The 20069-nt window shown below is 29.3% G+C and overlaps 1 protein-coding gene and 2 pseudogenes across 3 annotated transcripts; 2 read left to right on the plus strand and 1 right to left on the minus strand.

The window, feature by feature from the left end:
* Window positions 1–3492: 3492 nt before the first annotated feature.
* Window positions 3493–8877, plus strand: LOC111296946 (synaptotagmin-3-like; annotated as a pseudogene). The gene is made up of 12 exons (XR_016326300.1): window positions 3493–3674; window positions 4291–4389; window positions 4490–4540; window positions 4684–4806; window positions 5091–5209; window positions 5593–5694; window positions 5826–5900; window positions 6491–6567; window positions 6864–7113; window positions 7594–7967; window positions 8254–8386; window positions 8464–8877. The product of XR_016326300.1 is annotated as a synaptotagmin-3-like (transcript).
* Window positions 8878–9011: 134 nt separating this feature from the next.
* On the plus strand, window positions 9012–11565 carry LOC111297824 (RNA-binding protein CP29B, chloroplastic-like; annotated as a pseudogene). Its single transcript, XR_016326185.1, has 5 exons — window positions 9012–9307; window positions 9396–9818; window positions 10286–10386; window positions 10827–11110; window positions 11374–11565. The product of XR_016326185.1 is annotated as an RNA-binding protein CP29B, chloroplastic-like (transcript).
* Window positions 11566–11939: 374 nt separating this feature from the next.
* LOC111296429 (BTB/POZ domain-containing protein At5g03250-like) lies at window positions 11940–14863 on the minus strand. Its single transcript, XM_022890729.2, has 4 exons — window positions 14805–14863; window positions 13955–14024; window positions 12677–13888; window positions 11940–12488 (listed from the first exon to the last, which is right to left on the minus strand). The coding sequence occupies exons 1-4, from the start codon at window positions 14861–14863 to the stop codon at window positions 11940–11942; spliced, it is 1890 nt and encodes a 629-aa protein (XP_022746464.2).
* Window positions 14864–20069: the final 5206 nt, after the last annotated feature.

The following is a 20069-nucleotide window of genomic DNA, read 5'->3' on the forward strand; positions in this document are numbered from 1 at the left end:
AAATTAGCCTATTCATTATTGTTTGGACTCAAGTAAAGATAAAACCAATCTTCGTTGTGTAATCAAAGCACATGCTATTAAATGAAAATGAAATTAAAAATTTTAACATTTATAATGTTTTGTTCTCAAATTAAACATTTTTTATGAATAAAAAAGTCAAAAGTTTTACGTTTAGATTTAGACGTAGCCTTTCAACATTATCCAATCAGTTTTTTATTTTTAAATGTCACTTTCATTTCTACTACAGGATAAAATAATTAACTTAAATATCTATATATTTTTTATTTGCGCGACGGTAGGAAAATTAAAAAAAAAATCAAATATATTATATGTTGATTAAATTTAATAATTTAAAATATGATATAATAATATAATATAATTATAATAAAAAATTAAAATAATATTATTTAAAATTTAAATAATTATTATATATAAATTTAATTAAAATTTAAAATTTTATATTTTATATTTTTATATCAATATAAATTATAACATATAATTTTTTAAAAATATTATATAATTATATAAATTTTAATATTTTACATAAATAAATATATAAATTATCAAATTTAATTTTAATTTTCAGAACTATAAAAATTGTGCTGAAAACAACGCATTATTAAAATCATTTGAAAAGAAAAATAAAATTCAAAATACTTGAAAAATTAAATCTTGACGGTATTATAAAAAATAATTATATTATTATAGAAAAGTCTGACTTGTTGGTGCTGGCGCCCTGAGAACATAGGATCTACCTTCCCTTAGCTATAGACAAGCGGTTATGATCCTTTTAGGTCAGGGAGGGACAGTAAATTTTGAAGGCGGGCAACTTGCATGAAAAGGGCAAAAAGGCTGCATCCAAAGGTACAGTACCATTTTTCAGGACTATTATTGCTAGTCCACTCACCAAAAAAGCACATATATTTATATATATATATATATTTACCATTTTAATTTGGAGTGAATTTAAATCAATCCTAGAATTATTCATTTAAATTCGAAAATTTATTAAGAGAAAGTTTATATAAAAAATTAAAATTCATAAAATAAATATATATTTAAATTTTAAATTTATTTAAATATATTTTTATTAAATTAAATTTAATTATATTTTTTTAATTTAATTACACTTTTTATAATTCTATTAAATTCATTTATAACGAATTTATAATATATGAATTAAATTAAATTTTATTAAATTTAATTGTATTTTAAGTTTTTTATTATATAAATTAAATTTAATTAGTGAATTTATTTTTTTTAATTTGTATCAAATTTTTAAAAAATTTAAAATTTAAAATTTTGAGTCGAATTTTATTTGAACAAGTATATAAATTATTAATATAAGTATGAATTTGATTTATATCCGACTCAATTTAATCCATAAATATTTTTAATTCAGATATTCACTTTTAGAAATAAAAAATAAAATATAAATAAATAATCAAATATGTAAATGTAACAAATTGAAGCAACCAAGACTTATAAGCAAGATGAACATGTTCAAAGGATCATTAGTATTGCAATCCCTGGCAGATGGGTTGGGTTAATACCATTGAAAATTACAAACAATTGTGTAATTTGACAGTTTAACAAAGTTGCAGTTGAGGACGACAAAATCTCCACTAAGCTGCCAAGAATCTAGTTTTGTTTACTTTTGTTCACTAGATTGAGATTTTTTGGGGCTGTGGGAGCCATCGAGAGGAATTTATGAACTTAATTATGATCAATTTCTGGTATTATACTAATTTTCTCGTATTAAATCTAATAATTCATGTTATCATACAAAATATTAATTTATATTATATTTTATGTAAAAATTATATATTATCATTTAAGTAGACACGAAAATATATAATATAATTTTTTGATTTTATTAAATTTATTTATGATTTTTTAAAATTTTAATATATGTTATTTTTATATCTTTTATTTGTATTATTTCATATTTTATTATCATATTATGTTTTAAATTATCAAATTTACCTCTAAAGCTTTGTTTGGTTGTATCTTAATTGTTTAACTTAAACAATTCAAATATTGTTAATTAAACTATTTTTATGTGAATTCAAAATTTAATTAAATTGATTTAGATAATTATTTTTAAAATATAATATTTGATAATTTAAATTATATTTTTCAAAAATTTTAAAAATAACAAAATTAATAATTTTTTCTAAACACATTCTTTATTAATAAAATTAATAAATTCATTAATAATTATATATACATATATATATATATATATATTATATGTGAATATCTCAACAATCTCCCATTGCATTTGACGCTTAAATTATAATGAACTGTAAAAAGCTGATAAAAAAGAAAAAGAAAAGCCATTTAATTTTGACAAAAGTAAACAAAATTTTCCAGAACTTTCTTGACACTGCCCTATTAGATTAGTTCCTTTGGTAAATTGGTTCTGCCTCTTTAATCCCGTGCAAAGACTATCATCATCATTGACTAGAAACCATTCTTTTCTACAGGAAAAGATTTAGGTCACGTGAAACACTTCGGACTTTAATGGATGGTCATAAAATCATTAAAGGCTAATGGGTTAAAAAAACTTTTGAGAAAAAATTTAATAATTATCAAAGTTTTTATCGATTTATTATAATTTATTTATTTATTAAATATTTATTTTTATCAATTGAATATTAAAAATTAGTTAACCATTAATATCAATTGAGGTAAAAATAAATATTTAAAAATTTAATTGATTATAACAAAATATTAATAAATTTAAATAATTATTAAATTTTATTCGAAATATTTTTTAGATCTTTTTGCCATCCTTAAAATCATATTAGCTTTCCTTACAACTTTAATCAATCAAATTGATTAAAGGATCTCTTTGTGATGATAATTGAGTTAATCAAGTTCAATAATTTCTACTTAAATCACTTTTAATTTTTATTTTTCATTTTAATAAATCAAACTAGATTTTTCATAATTTAAATGGTTAAATATTATGCTTAGTCAATTTTAAAATTTAAATATAAAAAATTAGCTTCTTAATTGGGACAATTTATAACTAAAATGATTGATGACTAAATGATTTTTTTATAACTTATGAAAAATTAAAAAAAAATTAATTTGAATTTAAAAATTTAGGTCTTTTTAAAAAAATTTTAATCATTAAATTAAAGAGTTGATTTTTTTTTTGGCCACCTATCTATTATTGCAAACAAACTTGGCTTGCTATTTTGGGTCAACAGTATCATATTACATCATTTAGAATTTTTATTTTATTTAGATTATGGACTTAAAATTTTTTTAATTATAGTTGTGTATTAATTAAAATAAATAAAATAAAATAATAGTCTATTGACTAAAATGCCTCTACGTTTGACGCGTGTACTCCACAACGTAACTAAACTGTGTTTGGCGGTTACCGTTACTTTCCGATTTCAATTTCTTTGTACGTCGTCAACCAATTCTACCAAAAACAAAAACATTTTACATCAAAATTCATTACAATCTCTTTGAACATTTAAACCGTCAATCTGTGTTCCTTTTCAAACTTATGTAATCAAAAGGATATATTCATCCAAAGGGTAATGGGATTGGTGGGTTGTTTACTTGGAATCATTGGCTTTCGAATTGGACTTCCCATTGGTCCGTTCATTGGTTTCCTCTTGTTCATTTACAAGGAGCCTGCAGATGTAAAGGTAACATATATATCTTGATGGTGTTCACTCATTTTCCATTATAATTCTATGCCATTCCTGCACACTGGGTTTGATGCCTTGTTTCATGTTGGGTCTTTGGCTTTATGGAAGATGAGTCATTCTTTTTTCTTGGCAAATGCTGTGTTTGATTGCTGTTGGTAATTGTTTTCTCAGTTGACATTCGGTGATGTATTGTCCTACAGAATCATTGTGTGAAAAGTCAACCAGCATTTTTTTGTTCTTTTGCTTTGTGAAAGTACATGAACACATTTCCCAGTGTTGATGATCTTTGCTCCACTTCTATTCAGTAGTTTTGTTTTCTTTCTTCCTGTTGTAGTTCATTTATTCATTACTTTTCTACTCTTCCTTTAGTTATTTCATTATTTGGAGAAAAAAAAAATTCAGGTTAAGATCAGAATCCCAACCCAGGCCTTCAATCTCTCAGTTGAATTAGCTGAATGTTCATTTTCGTCACGTTATTAACTCATTTAAGGAATCATTTTATCTTGTTCTTTATTTTTTGATATGCTGTTAGCTTTGATGGTAGAAGACCATCTAATTTTGAAATGCATTCAGATACTACATGGGAACCATATACCTAAGCCTAACTTTGCAGGATCCAATAATCAGGCCACTTCATGATTTGGATACCAGCTCTCTGCTTGATATTTTGCTTGAGATTCCTTTCTGGATGAAACATCCCGAGTATGATCGAGTGAGTTCTAAGAATGGTTCTGTTCATGCTTTGCCAATGCCATTTGTTTCTTCTGTTTTCTTGGTTTCATTTTATTAATTTAATCCTCGTATAAGAGCAGATTGACTGGTTGAATAGGTTTATCTCGGACATGTGGCCTTGCCTCGATAAGGTGATGAGTTAAGAAACATATATTTTCTTTCTTTTAAAACACTGAACTTGTTAGATAATAAAACACAAAGCAATTCAAGTTTTGGAATTGAGTTTATCATTAACTATTCTGTTAACATAGAATTTGCATATACTTCTTCATAGGCAATTAGCGGTATTATAAGAAGCATGGCAGAGCCCGTATTTGCAGAGTACACTGCAAGTTTCAGATAATATCAATATATTTTAAGAGTTAGAGTCTTGGAGCTATTCCTCCTATAATTCATGGTAAGAATTGTCTCCGAAGGCATGCCGCTGAAATGACTAATTAGTATAGTCTACAGCCTAGTGTTTTAGTTTTTCTATCTAATCCATACTGCTGGCTGAAGTACTCTACTTAACAAAACGTGAAACATACTGCGTTGGAGCTTTGCCAAACTGCCAATTGCAAAACAATACATAAGACAGTTTATCTTTGAGTCATAACTATATATATGAGCTTTTTATCTTCTTTGGAATTTTCTGTTGGATTCTATTTACTAAATATAATATCTTATTCATCAATCTGGCAGGTATCAAAATTGTCGAAACCAACCAAAACGAACTAGTATTTGAGCCTGTGCTTAAATGGGCTGGAAATCCTGACATCACTCTGGTGGTCAATTTGTTGTCTCTTAATATCACACTTCAGGTTAGAAGAGCTTCTAAACTATATCTTAACTGTGGTAGGGTATTGAGAACTTGAGATGATGAAATGACAAATAGTGAAGTTTTTCTAGTGTGATTTTAATAGCATTTGACACAAGTTCTTTTCTTACATAAATTTCAGATAAGCCACATGTCTCTTTCTTGATATTAAATGGGGTAAGGTCATTGCAATACCTGAATCAACTACCTCTAATTTTATTTTTAATTTCCATAATTTTTATTGATAGCATTTCACATAATCACGCATCTAATGTGAGATAGGACTTGATAATATTAATTACCATAATTTTCTATTAGCTTCCATATTTTGATTACGCCTGTGCTTGCATATATGTATCTTAAAAATGTGCCCATGCTTGTTCTCAGCTGTTAGATGTACAAATATATGTAGCACCTTGAATAGCTTTGAAGCCTCTTGTGCCAACATTCCCTTGTTTTGCTAGGGTAGCAGTTTCTTTGATGGAGAAGGTAACTGATAAAGTATATTAGACGAAGTAAAATTTTGAACTCGTTTTGGTGTTTGTTTTAAAAAAGTTTCAAATGAAGTAAAGCTCTCATAATAACCGGTTTTGATGAATAAATGTTAAACAAATGTGCAGCCACAAGTTGACTTCGGACTGAAATTATTGGGATGAGATATTATGGCAATTCCAGGATTGTATCAATATATTCAGGTCTCTTATATCTCTCACCCTGACTCTTTCTAAGATGTCAAATGTCTGAATTCTGGAAGATTGTTTACCTTTTTCATATCAATCATTTAGATGAGACCAGCAACACACACCTACTATAAGTTGACTTTGATGATATTTTAAATTTAATTTTTTATGGATTGACCTTTGATAGCAAAACTGCTAAAATGATCATAGCATAAGAATAAAGTATAACACACATTCAAACTATTAGTTTAGTCTTAAGCCTAACAAAGGATAGATGAATTATCTAGTTTATTTTCTTTGTTTATTTTTCAGTTGACTTATTTGTATTGTTCAACCACTTCATCTCGGAATTCTTTCACTTGGTAGCATAGGGTAATTTATAAGCTGGGTTAATTCTGAACAGATGCTACTAACTGCAAATTATGGTATTGTAACGAACAAAATGTACATTGCTACAGTTAAACTTGTATGCACATCCCAAAAGTCAATCTATCTAAATCCTAGTGATCTAATGCATTTACCATGCTAATACAAGACCTTTAGGATCTCGTTTTAGCATACACTATCTTAGATTCTAAGTGCAGTGACTTTTCTGTTGCCTGCAGGAAATGATAAGAAAACAAATTGCTAGCTTCTCTCTCTGGCCACAAACTCTTGAAATCCCAATTCTTGATGGTTCGGTGTAAGTTGTTATAATATGTGTAATAAATATCAAATTTAGATTTAGTTATTATATACAAGCAATCAAACTGTTGCACAATATTTGGTTCTGCATAGTTTCTTCCCTATTCACTACTATGAGAGTCTGTCAGTTAATTTCTACTTACTGGCATAAGGGTTACAAAGCAGAAGAATCTCTTGCACCCTTCTTTTTTCCCAGTTATGCTGTTAACATAGCTGATTGAAGCCTTTCAATTTCAAGCTCCATCGTGTTTAACACTCAACTTTTTCTTGCATTTTTGTTTTCCATCGCCATAGAGGGGCTACAAAGAAGCCCGTGGGCATATTGTATGTGAAGGTTGTAAGGGCGCTTAAACTTTTAAAGATGGACTTGTTGGGATCCTCTGATCCTTATGTTGAACTCAGCCTTAGCGCGGAAAGGCTCCCGGCAAAGAAAACGTCAATAAAAATGAGGAACCTCAACCCTGTGTGGAATGAGAACTTCAAGCTGACAGTAAAGGATCCGCATTCTCAAGTCCTTCAGCTGCATGTTTATGACTGGGAAAAGGTTTAATATTTATCATTTTCTTATAATTCATATATACTTTTTTCAGTTGCCATAGTTATTGATGTTAAACCATACTTTCAAATAGAGGAAGCATCATAAAAATCTAGACATTCATTCTGTTCTTGATGGAAATTTTTGAAGGTGATTTTCTTGGAGTGATCCTTGTCACTTTTTATTTGAGGAAAATACGTCGCCTAATATCCTTGGAGAAGTTCGTTACAAGGAGTGGTTGAGATACATGCTTTTCTTCTTTGTATTCATCCGAGAATAGTGCGATCAAACATCATAATAATGCTCGTGTTATCAAACAGGATAAGTTCCTTTTTCTGTTTAAAACATTTTATCATTAAATGGGTCCCTGGAAGGTCTTTTAATTTTAGACTATAATAAATCGGATTTGATATTCAGGCCAATCTCATTTCTTTTGCTAATATAACTGATTTTGGATAATTGGCAATGATTTTGTCTCTGGTTTAACAGGTTGGAACACATAACAAGTTGGGAATGCAAGCAGTTCCACTAAGATTACTCACTCCTCGTGAAACACAAGAATTTGAACTTGATTTAGTCAAGAATACAAATCCTAATGATCCTCAAAACAAGAAACAAAGAGGACGGCTAGTGGTGCAGATGACATTTAATCCATTCAAAGAGGATAATGAAAGATTTAGTGGACCTTTGGACAGATATGCAAGTAAGAAAGTGGTGTCGGTAGACTACCCAAACATGAGGGGTCCATTTGTGGAGCCGGTTTGCTTTCAGTTTTGATTCAAAGAGCTGAGGATGTTGAAGGGAAGTATCATAATAACCCTTATGCCCTGATTGTTTTCAAAGGAAAAAAGAAGAAAACCAAGGTGAATATATGTATATACTTCCTTTGCACTTTATATCAGATTGGGCCATTACTCCCAAATTGCCTTTACTGCTTTGCAAGTATGGGGGGTTTGACAGGGTCATCATCACGGTACATAGATATAGGATATGGAGCATCATACACAGTTGTAGCATCATAAAGATAGAAAGACAAGCTTTCATTTTCCTTTTAATAATGTTAAGATTTTAATATTATAAATTTTTTGTGTTCATCTTATTTCTTGATTTATTAGCAAGTCTTTATTATTTTGATATGCGTTCATCTAGCTGATCAAGAAAACAAGGGATCCATGTTGGAATGAGGAATTCCAGTTTGTGCTAGAAGAGGCACCTTTTGAAAGATATGATGCATATTGAAGTTATGAGCAAGAGTACACACTTCAGTCTCCTTCGACAGAAGGTTGGGGCATCACACTTTCTTTTCTTCTACTTGCAATGTAATATACAGTCTCTGATCTTAATTTGTGGTTTTTCTAGGAATCATTGGGGCATGTAGATATCAATCTTAATGATGTAGTTTACAATGGACACATCAACGAGAAGTACGACCTAATCAATTCGAAAAATGGTGTGATATGCATTGAGATACGGTGGGAAGTGACTTGAGAAGAATCAAATTACATAAAGATTCTTTTGGTTTAAGTTGAGCTGGCTTTGGTCTTTGCCATTCTTCTCTAAATGGGAATACTCTTTTGATATACAGTGACAAAGATATTGTGCAAATTATACATTTTTATTGCTGCATGGCACCCTATTGTCTAGATATCAATGATTAAATTACAAGTGTACAATCATTCATATGGTGTAATCTGCATATTTTTAACGTATCTGATACTGTGATCCAAGTATCTGCTAGACAATTCTAGCTCAAGCCATTCAAAAATGAAAAATAAAAATGAATCACTGTAAATAATGCATTTACACTCATAAAGTCTTCCTATCTTCACTCTACACTGTAATATTAGTAAGTTTTATTTGTGAGTGATAAATTTGACATTACAGTTGGTTCAAGAAAGACAGTCCTAAACCCATGAATAAGTTGGCTCAGTTCTCAAACAATCTCACAAAAGGAAAAAGGACAAGACAAAGCCCATTTCAACCGAAATTATAACCTTTTGTTGGGGCGTCACTCGTCAGCGCTCCTGCCTTGATGAAATGAATCAACCAAGACAAGGAAAAACGCAGGAGAAAGGGAAACCATAACTGAAGTTCAAAGCTTTTGTCAGGAAAAATATCTACCCCAATCTTTATCTTATCAACAAAAACCGACGGCCAAGATCTCATAAACATGTGATAAGACAGAGTATGGGCGGCAAGGCAGGTTGCCCTTCTTCCGAAATCCTGTCTTTTGCCTTTCCTCCTATGTAAATATCTAACTAAGCTCTTTTTCTTAAACCCCTGTCTTACAGTTTCAAAACCTTATCTTTGGGGCAAGGCAGAAACGAAGGCTAAAAGGAAAAGAAGCCATGTCTGTAACATCTGCCTCATCTCTTATACTACCATCTCTGATCTCTCAAACCCAAGACCCATTTCACTTTCCCTCTTCTCTCTTTCCCACAAGCTCCAAGCAGAGCCTCTCTTCTGTTCTGCTCTCCAAAGTTTCGAGCTTTTAACCAAAAAGTCTTCTTCTTCTGCTTCTATGTTTTTTAGGAATGTTGCTGTTTCATCTGAATATGGTCAGGAAGAAGACCTTTTCGGTAGTGATGATGGAGAAGGGGCTCCTAGTTTCTCCTCTGACTTGAAACTTTTTGTGGGTAATCTTCCTTTTAGTGTGTGGATGGTGCCCAGCTTGCTGGCTTTTTTGAGGTGCTGGAAATGTTGAGATGGTTGAGGTACTTTTTTTTTATTCTTTTACTAAGTAATGTGCCAAGTTCATGTTTCTTAAGGAGTTTGACTTGTTTTATTTTCTTTATGTTTTGGAATTGGTTGCTCAATGTTGAAATAGATAGTTAGCTAATTGAAGGGTAGTCATGATAGTATGAAACTTCAAAGAAATGCTTGTCCTTTGGTATTTTAATTAAGCATTTATTTGAATTAAAGCAATATGGACCTCATTACTTAAGTGTTGAAAGTATGGAAGAGTTTTTATTTTTTAAATTTATTTCATGATGAACGTTGAATACGAAAAAGACAACTAGCTAATTGAAGGGTCATGATATAACTTGTTCTTTGTTGATTTAATTGAGCATTGATTTGGATTGAAGCAATATGGACCTTATTTCTTCACTTTAATCATTCGTGAAGTTAAGAAACAAAATGCTCACTCCGTTTGATATGGTGAAATTATTGCTTTTGGCAGGTGATTTATTACAAGGTAACTGGGAGAAGTAGGGGATTTGGTTTTGTAACAATGTTCGCAATCAGAAAGTTGAAGCTGATGCTTAACAGTTCAATGGCTATGTAAGTCATTATTTGGAGTCATATGCTATGGACTTAATGCGTTTTGCACATTTCTTAATTGGATTTGCTTTGTCTACATGTCTATTTAAACAATGTGACTATCCTTTTTTAGTTTAGAGTATGCTTCAATGACCATTTTCTTATCTGTCATTATTAGAACAGTTTGAGGGCTGGTGTCATGTTCTGGCTTTAAAGCCTATTGTTGCAAAAGGAATTTGATCAACATCTGAAGTAATAGCATTATTCCTTCTTTCTTCTCTTTTGCAGTATAGTGGATGGGAAAAAGGGTGTTTGCAATGGCTAGTGTGCTTAAGTTTTGACTGTATTAATAGCTAGTACCCCCATAAAATAATTAAGTCATAATAAGTCCGTAGTTTTTATCAGAAGTTTGTATTCAGGTTATCATAAAATTTTCTTCTGTTTATACTTACTCGTTGCAGGAATTGGAAGGGAGGACATTGAGGGTAAACTCTGGACCTTCTCCTTGTAAGGAAGAATTTTCCCCTAGAAGAGCAGGAATTCAAATCGTGTCTATGTTGGTAACCTTTTATGGGGTGTTGATGATTTAGAACTTACGACCTTGTTCATTAAGCATGGAAGGTCGTGGAAGCGACAGTTGTGTATGACAGGGAAAGTGGTAGATCAAGGCGTTTTGGCTTTGTTACTTACTATTCTGCTGAAGAGGTGGCCAGTGATATTAAATCCTTGAATGGTGTTGTAAGACGTAAGTTGATCATTACTTTGATTTTTTATGTTTGAATGCCTTAGCAATTTAGAATCAATTACTGCATAATGGATATGAATTGATAGAATATATAAGATAGGTTATTTGGCTAATTTACACTTTCAGTATCAGTCATGCTTCTGTCATTCTATTCTGGGCACCTATTGATTTTCATGTGCATGATTTTGTATGAACTGCCACGCCCAGAAATCTATTAAGTTTATTAATGATTGCAAGTTACTTTAAAATTTTGTTTGGTGCAGGATTGGGATGGCAGACCAATCCGAGTCTCTGTGGCAGAGTCTAGGCATCTGCTAAAATTCTTTAGGTATGAGTTTTAATCTTTGGGCTTTTGATTGGTTTTTTGTTATAAAAATCTTTGCTTGTCCGGCCACATTTGGCCAACATTATACTTTCTTTATCTCTAATTGTATAACTTTCATCGTTTATCTTCATATTTTTACATTTCATCATGTTCTTGGAGATCTTTGTTTTTCAAAGCAAAAGCACATGAACTTACTCATTGATCTTTATCTTGTCTGACATTATTACATATTTTAGGGTCTAAGGAAGAGTAAGAAATGGTCCAAAAGGACAAGGCCATGCCAAGAATATTGCAGCCTACTCAGTACTCAACATTTGGAGGTTTATAACTAAGTAGAATGAATGGTCCATGAGCTAGAGTTTAGGCAGTACCCGTGCAAAATTCTCTATGAGTTTAAGTATAATAAATGAATCGAATTACAATCAAATTTGTAAGTAATACATAAAATATTTAATCCACAGACAAAAGAATCAAAAGGTAACATGCTAAAAATACCGGGAAAAACTAGTTTCCTGTTAATTGACCTTCAAAGTTCTCAATATTTTCATAGTTTTGTTGTTTGTCAACAGATGATGGGGGTGCTCTTAGATTGGAAGGCTTTGATCCTTTTGATCCTTTTGAACAGCAAGAATGTGACTTCTTATTGAAACCTAACCTTCTGGTGAAATTCCTCCAACTTCTCTTTGTCTTTGCTAGTTTCTGGAGCTCCTCTTTCATACTCAAACAATCCTTTTCAAGCTCAGAAACTCGATGCTTCACATCATCCTCGCCACCTGTAGCACGATGTTGTGCAGAGTCTATTGGATGAGACCCTTTATTTTTAAGGAGTCCAAGGTTTCCACTAGGATTTTGTGAGTTTTCAATATTGTCAAAGAACCAACCAGAAATTGAGGTACGAAGTCGTAGTTGTTCAAAGAAGAGGACTTGTATGATTACTCGAAGAGGCAGCCTCTCATTCTGGGCTGCATGTGAGCTAGCTTCCAATGAGAGCTTTTGACAGTTCATTAGTCTGCAGATTTGCTCTCTTTCAACGTCCGTAATCCAAGAATGTGCCTGCAAATGTGAAATATATAAATATTCAGTGATTAGAACCCTTTTTACTTTTGTTTTGGTTGGATAAGTAATTAAATGGTTCATGATTAAGACCTAATAACATATAAAAGGAATCCGGGTCCAAAATTATTAAGAATTTCAAAGCAGAATTAACATAGAAATAAGCCATGAATTTGAGATAATAGTACCTTCAAGTACACATCAATTGCATGATAGAGGCCATCATCAAGTGGTCTTGCATAATCAGGGATGGTGGCAGCAAGAGTCTCAAACTTGGGAAGCTTGAAATTAACATCTGATGCCACTTCTGCTAAAAATCCATCAATCAGACTGGCCACCATTGTCATTGGTGTCAATGAATCGGATCCATTCGCTAAATGCCCCTCCTCAACTATGCAAGGAGGAGTTGCTACAGCTGCAGCGTGCTCTACTATCATGAAATGATCAAGAATCCTCTGAACACAGTCAATATCGTAAAGTGTCTCTGAGTAACCCATATTCGGTATGAGCAAGTCCACAAGTGAAGCTTGATCCAACTGGGTTCCCACCCTCTTTTCCAAATTTTCTCTGCATGATGGACTTGCATGCAATACCATAGCTGTACGAAGGAGTCTAATCAGGAACTTGGAGGATGTGACTCCCTTCTTGTTAGGAAGTAACCCTACAATCTCTTCCAAGAGAGCCCTTTGATCTGCTTCAGAAGGGTTTGAAATATTTGTTCCAGGGATTGCATCATTGAAGCTTGATTGTCTATTCATCAAGGGGAGATATCTCCTAGCATAGTGTGCCACCGATGCCGCAATGCTCTTAGGCCTCATGCCTCTTGATTCAATTGCTAAAATCAATCTTTTATACAGTGGTAAACTAAGGAATGATACATCTTCATACCACCAATCTTCGCCTGTAGGTTGTGTCTTGGTTGCAGTTGATATTCCATTCCATAAGCCTGTATTTTCAGGACTTTGCTTGGTATCTCGCCCTGGCAAAGGCCAGCTAAATAAACTTGGGTCTGCACAAGCCTTCGTGGCCAAGGAATCAATGCACCTTGAGACAATGTGAAGCTCTTCAGCATATGGCAGAACTTCTTCACATGCGTCAAGAGCTCTAATTGAATCAGCCCAATTGCCGAGTACTTCATTAAGGAAAGACTCTGTCTGCGTTATAAGATTTCCTTCTCCATAATCATCAGTCATTTGTAGGAACACTGCTGCACATCTAATGCTGACTACATTTTGTGCTGTGAGTTCTATTTTAACACCATAGCAGAATTTGGACACAAGCTCAAAGGCTTTGGCTCCACCAGGTATATCATTAAGTCTCAAACTAAAACTTGATCCATCCCCACTACAACACTCTTCAATAAGCTTCTCTAGTAGCCCACTTCTTGAAAGCAATGGAAACTGCAACAGATACCAAAACTCAAAAGCCTGCCATTTCAAAGACTAAATATAAATTAAATAACACACCTTGTGGAGATGGAAAGACATTTCTCCAATGTTAATGCTAACATCGCTTGGAAGTCCAGATGTGCAGATCCTGAAATGGAATTAATCAAGAACAATAGTTGAGATCCATGAATCTCGAGTTTGCGGTAAATCAGAATCCAACAATATTACACACTTTATCATCGCATTCTTCTTTTAGACTGATTATATCAACAAGAACAAGTAGAATGGTTGTTTAGCTTATTCACCATTTCTGCAGCTCAGAAGCTCATTTATATCAACTACTTCTCCAGATGATTAGGCACAAATTCTCTACCACCGTAACAAAAAAAGCTTGTGGATCATACCATCATTCTAGTAATAGAAAATGCAACAAAAACATGTCTGATACAGACCAACATTTGTCCAGGACTTCTTGCATCATTAAAACTCCAATTTTCTTTTCAGGTAGAAGCAGAACCTCAAGAGAGTTGCAATATACCATTTTATCGCAGAAATTAATTATGCCAAGTAAAAAACAATTAAGCAGATTGTGGGGCTAACTGCCTTTAAAAGTGTTCAACAATTCGGAATTAACTTAAAGTGTTTCATAACATTTTATATTGATTCAAACACATTCCTTTGTAATTCACCAAAAGTCAGAGATCTTAGAGCACGTAAATTTCATAAAACTAGCGCATTGTTTGTTGCTCCTTTCTTTTATATTTTTTAAGTATCCGTATCCAACACATATGCCGGGATATGGTATATGAAAAAACTTAAAAATTACTTGTATAGGACACATACCAGAATCTTACACTCGTCGTCTGAATACAAAATAACATATAATACATCCCAATTTTCCCATCCCATGTAAACGAAAAATGCTTACCAAGAGTGACCTTCACGGTGAAATGCTTCAGACTTAGAACCTAGCCTCAAGAATGCCATTTTATTTATTTAAAGTAGTTTTAAAATGGACAACCTTGAAACTATGAATTACTTAAAACGATAGCCAAAGAAAACAAGACAGAGAATGAATGAAAAATCCTTCTCAAAGTGAAAGAATTGGTTCTTGAAAGACATCCAAAAAAAAAAAAGACAAAAATAGTAAGTTAAAGCGAGTCTAAAGCAAAGAATTGCAGAAATATATGGAAGCATTTCCAGTTGGCTTCCTCAGGAGTTAGCACTTGACTCTGATCTCCTTCATTTTCTCATACTTTGGATTCATTCAGTTGATTCATTGTCTTCATCATTTTTATCATATCTGTCAGTTTTCAACCTGCATTTAGCACTCTTGACATGTAACAAAATTAAAAATAAATCCCTCACAAAATTCCAAAACCATTTGAATTTTCTCACAATTTCATATATAAAGACCAAGTAATATATGATTTTTGTTGTTCACACCATGGTACATCTAATTGATGAAATGCAAATACAAATTTCTTTAACAAAATTTATTTTATGTTTTTAAATACGATAACATGTACCAAGAAAAGAAAACACAAGGATTATTATGTGTGCAACAATGGTGCAATCTGATGATAGAATAAAGGGTTGCAAGTATCTATATTTAATATAAATATATTATATATCATTTTAAAAATAATTATATAAATTAATTAAATTAAATTTTGATTCAAAAAATTTTTCGTTTTAGTTCGTTGGAATATATATTTTTTTTGTAGTCTCAATCATGTTAAAAGGAATTTTAATATAAATTAATTTTCGTTTTAAAAACTCATGGAAATAAATAAAAAGAAGTCAATAATTGACTAATAAGCAATAACTCATGAGTCATGGAGAAGAAAAGAAATGGACTCAAATGCCTTTAACTTTCAAAGGTAGAGAAGCTTAAATATTTAAAAAACAATTTTTAGTAAGAAATGGATCACATTGGTGAAAAACTAGACAAAAAATAATAATAATAAAGCCGCCTGTTTGAATTATGAAAAGAAAATCCTTGTCCATTCCTTTTTGAAAAAAAAAATAATTTGCAGCCACCTCTTGGCCTGTCGTATTTCTCATTATTTTCAATCATAAATTTATTATTAAGTTTATTATTTTTAATTTTTACCTTATTTTTTAAAAGAACAAATGGATGGACGGAATAGAATTAATAGAATTAATAGGTTGTTTTTTATTGTATTATTAAAAAGTATTTTTAATATTAAAACCTGAAGAATTAATTATAATTTTGGTATTTAAATTATAAGAAAATATATAAATTAATATTTTAAAAAATAAAATAATAATTTACATTTTAAATTTTTAAATAATATAATTTATATTTAAAAATTTTTATCATATTATTATTTCATATTTTAAATTAAAAAAATAATTTATCATTATAAAAAAACTTTTGGACCATTAAAAATAAAAATAAAAATAAAAATCAAAGTTTTTATTGATTTTCCTCTGTAATCATTTATCAAAATTTCTTATAACGAAAGACAAAAGAAAAAGAAAATAAATAAATAAATAAAATAAAATAAAACAAGATAACAGAGATTTGGGAGGCTGTCAATAGTGGGGTCATGTCATAGTGACAACCAAAAGTACGTCATCAGTAACCAGAAACTGACACGTGTGATATTCTTTAGTCAGAATCAGACACACATGGCGTTGTCACTTGTCAACATCCAAAGCCCACATTCTTCTCTCTTTTGTTGTCTTGTAGCTGTCAAGTTCGCGTGTGCCAGATAGATATTCACATGAAATCCCGTTTACACAATATCAAACCCATCAACCAATCAGATTTCGCCACGTCGGGAACTGAGTAATTAATGAACCTATGATTAGATTTTTTTTATTCAAATCATGACATGTTGGGCTAATTAATATTGTCTGGGCAAAATTTTATTGGTTAGGGACGAGAATTTGTTGAACAACATTACCTGTTGAAATTAATTAATTAATTAATTAATTAAAGTTCAACGGGATCACCTAACAAGTTTGTTAATATTTAAAAAAAATATAGTATATATCATTATAAATTGTTTTGATATATTATTTCAAAATTTTTGATTTAATATAAATATATTTATAAACTTATATATTATAATATTATTAATAAATTATAAAATAAATATGTAATATATTCAAATCAAATAAATAAGTTTAAAAACATAAAAAATAATATCATAATTTTTTATGATATTTTTATACACTTAATTTGATCATATAATATTTAAATAAGTATTTTTTAATATAAACATTACGATAAAAATAAAGAGATGAAAAAGATTAATTAAAACTTTATGATTGTTAAATTTTATAGAATGAGTATAATTATTTTCTTGAAAAAATTAAAATACCTAAAAACTTTGATTTGAAAAAATAAAATATAAAATCATAAACTTTGTTTTGGAAAAATAAAAGTATAAAAAAATAAGTTAAAATCAAGAAACTCAATTTTTAGAATTACAATTAATTTTATTTTTATTAGATTAAAAATAGTTAAATAACAAAAAATAAATTAAAAATTAAAAATTATATTTTACATTCACGTACTATCCGAAATATGTTATTATATCGAAATTCATCAAAATAGATTAAAATTAACAAAAAAAAATGCATTGCCCAATACCAAATTTTGTATGAAAAATTATCCTTACATGTATCGTACTTTTGGTATAACTTAAGTGTATTAGTCATTATGATTGGTATCAAAACGAAATTAACAACTATGCCACTTAGTTCTGGGATGACAATGGTATTAAGCAAAGTTTTTAAAGTCTATATTAATTGGGGTGTAGTTAATTTGATTTGTTCAATTAATTTTGAGATAATGTTTAATAGATTTAAATTTTAAAATTTAATATATAATTTTTTATTTTTAAATTATGACTTTTTATACAAAAAGGTTTATACTATTTGAGATTTTTATATACGAGAACTGCATTGATAATTAAAATTTAAGAAACTATGGAGAAGAAAGAAAAATCAATAATAAGAGAAAAAATGGAAACTAATTTTAAAATTATTTAATAAAAATAAAAAAGACTAATTAATTTTTGGATTAATAAAAGTTTTTGTTATTTTTTATTTTTTTTCATTCATTTTTAACTAAAAAATGCAAAAGACAAAAGCATATATACAAGTTGAAAATTTATTATGGAATAGAAATTTGAAAGTATAGTTTTCTTTCTTAGGTTCTTATGAATTGGCATGACAAAGTAGCCTCAATCTGTTTAGGGAAATTTGACTTGGTACAACAACCTCTTGGTTGCTTCAATTAATTAAAAAAATACCTATTTTATTCATTTGAAATTTGAATAAAATGTTTCACATGCAACTTCAATTTGTTTGTTTCCTTTTTAAAACTTTAATGAGTATGTTGAGAAAATTTAGTTTAGAAATATGTTTTTTTTTTGTCAACAATTATTTATTTTCTTTGTGCATATCTTTCATTAAAAAAAACAAAAATTTTTATTTGTTTTGTAATTTTCAAAGAAAGGTTGCTAGATCTATAGATATAAAATAAAAGAGAAAAAAATAAAAAAATAGTGGAATCTTATCCATGGTTGATGACAGTATTATTTCTATGTTTTTTTTTTTTTTTTTTCAGTTATTGAAAAGCAAGAAAATTTAATTCAACTTCTTTTGTCGCAAAGCTATGCAAAATTACATTTGAAGGCTATGGTACAAATTAGAAATCTTTTGCTCAATGATAAAAGAATAAAAAGTATTTTGCCATTGCTGATTATTTAATCTCCTATTTAGACGATCTTAAAAGATTTTAAAAATACATTTTTCTACATTGATTGTTGTAATGGTTTTAGGCCACTAGATGAATTTAAAAAAAAAAAAATGGACTCGTCATAAATATTTTTTGATTATGTGTGATTAGTCACTTATTAAAACTTATATTTTTAATAAAATTTTAAAATTAATTAAAATTTATTAAAAGATAATTTTTAGATTTGCGAAAATAAGTTGGACTTGAGAGTTGGTTATACGTAAAAAATGATTAGCACCCTTATAGTGCTTGTAAAAACAATACCAATTAATTATGTGTTTATTGTAATAAAAAATTTATTTTCATTTTTCAGTTGTTTGTTTGAAAAATATATAAGAATCTTGCATATTCAAAAATTTATAATAATATTTCAATAATCTAGTAATATTAATATGAGCTTTCTCACTTAATGATTTCTTAAAAATCGCTATTTGGATTTATTAAGAATCCTATCCTCAGTAATTCGTATCTATTTTTAAAATCAAAATTTATAGCATAATATATGTTACCTATGATTTGATTAAAAAAATTTTCTTATTCGATTTGTTTAAAAGGAAAAGAAATCTTTATTGAAAATTATACTAAATATTTCAGTATATTGGTGGTATTTTAGATAAATTTTATCACCTAGATATTCCTAAAAAATCACTATTCGAACTTCTTTAAGATCTCATCATAAGAGATTTCATTTAGTTTTTAAAGTTGGTGTGTATGAAGGAAATATGATGCATATGGATTTATTTATAACATTATTGCATTGTATAAAAACGTTTTTTCATGAGGAAAAGTAAATGAGAATTTTTTTCTTGAAAATTGTTCTAAATACTCAAATACTTTGGCAATAGTTTTAAAAAATATTATCACTTAGGCATTTTTTAAGAATCACTACTTAGATTTCTCAAAAATCTTTTTGTCAAAAATTCATGTTACTTCCGAAATTATTAATTGAAATGCAAATGACAACATATGATATGCATGCAATAATTTTCAGTCACCTCGTTTATTTTTTCTTATGTTATATTTTTTTTATTACTTATTTTGTTTTACTCATCTAATTGATTCATCATCAATATTATTAATTTTATATTATTATTATTATTATTATTATCTTTTTAAGAGACGTGGCAAAAAAATATATTTTATCTAAAATTTTTCAGTTATCCCAATATTTTGGTGGTGTTTAAAAATAATGTTCTTACCTAGAAATTATTTAAAAAATTTTACTCAAACGCTTTTAGGATCTCATTCTCAGAGATTTTTATTTTGTTTCCTTCATCATCTTATTATTATTATTATTATTATTTTTATTTTGTTCTAACTTTAATTTTATTTTTAAATTTATTTATATTTTTTGAAAACAAAAATGATTAATCATCACAAATAAAATTTATGCCATTACATTAATCTTGTTAC

The sequence above is a fragment of the Durio zibethinus genome, chromosome 12 (genome assembly GCF_047325235.1).
Source record: "Durio zibethinus cultivar Kanyao isolate XHJ-2024 chromosome 12, ASM4732523v1, whole genome shotgun sequence".
Lineage (NCBI taxonomy): Eukaryota > Viridiplantae > Streptophyta > Magnoliopsida > Malvales > Malvaceae > Durio > Durio zibethinus.

Excerpts from the sequence above, each read along its gene's own strand:
- LOC111296429 (XM_022890729.2), bottom strand. The coding sequence starts at position 14,863 with ATGGCATTCTTGAGGCTAGGTTCTAAGTCTGAAGCATTTCACCGTGAA. Across the intron at positions 14,025-14,804 it reads CACCGTGAAGGTCACTCTTG|GATCTGCACATCTGGACTTC; the intron begins GTAAGCATTTTT and ends ATTCCATTTCAG. Across the intron at positions 13,889-13,954 it reads TGTCTTTCCATCTCCACAAG|TTTCCATTGCTTTCAAGAAG; the intron begins GTGTGTTATTTA and ends TATCTGTTGCAG.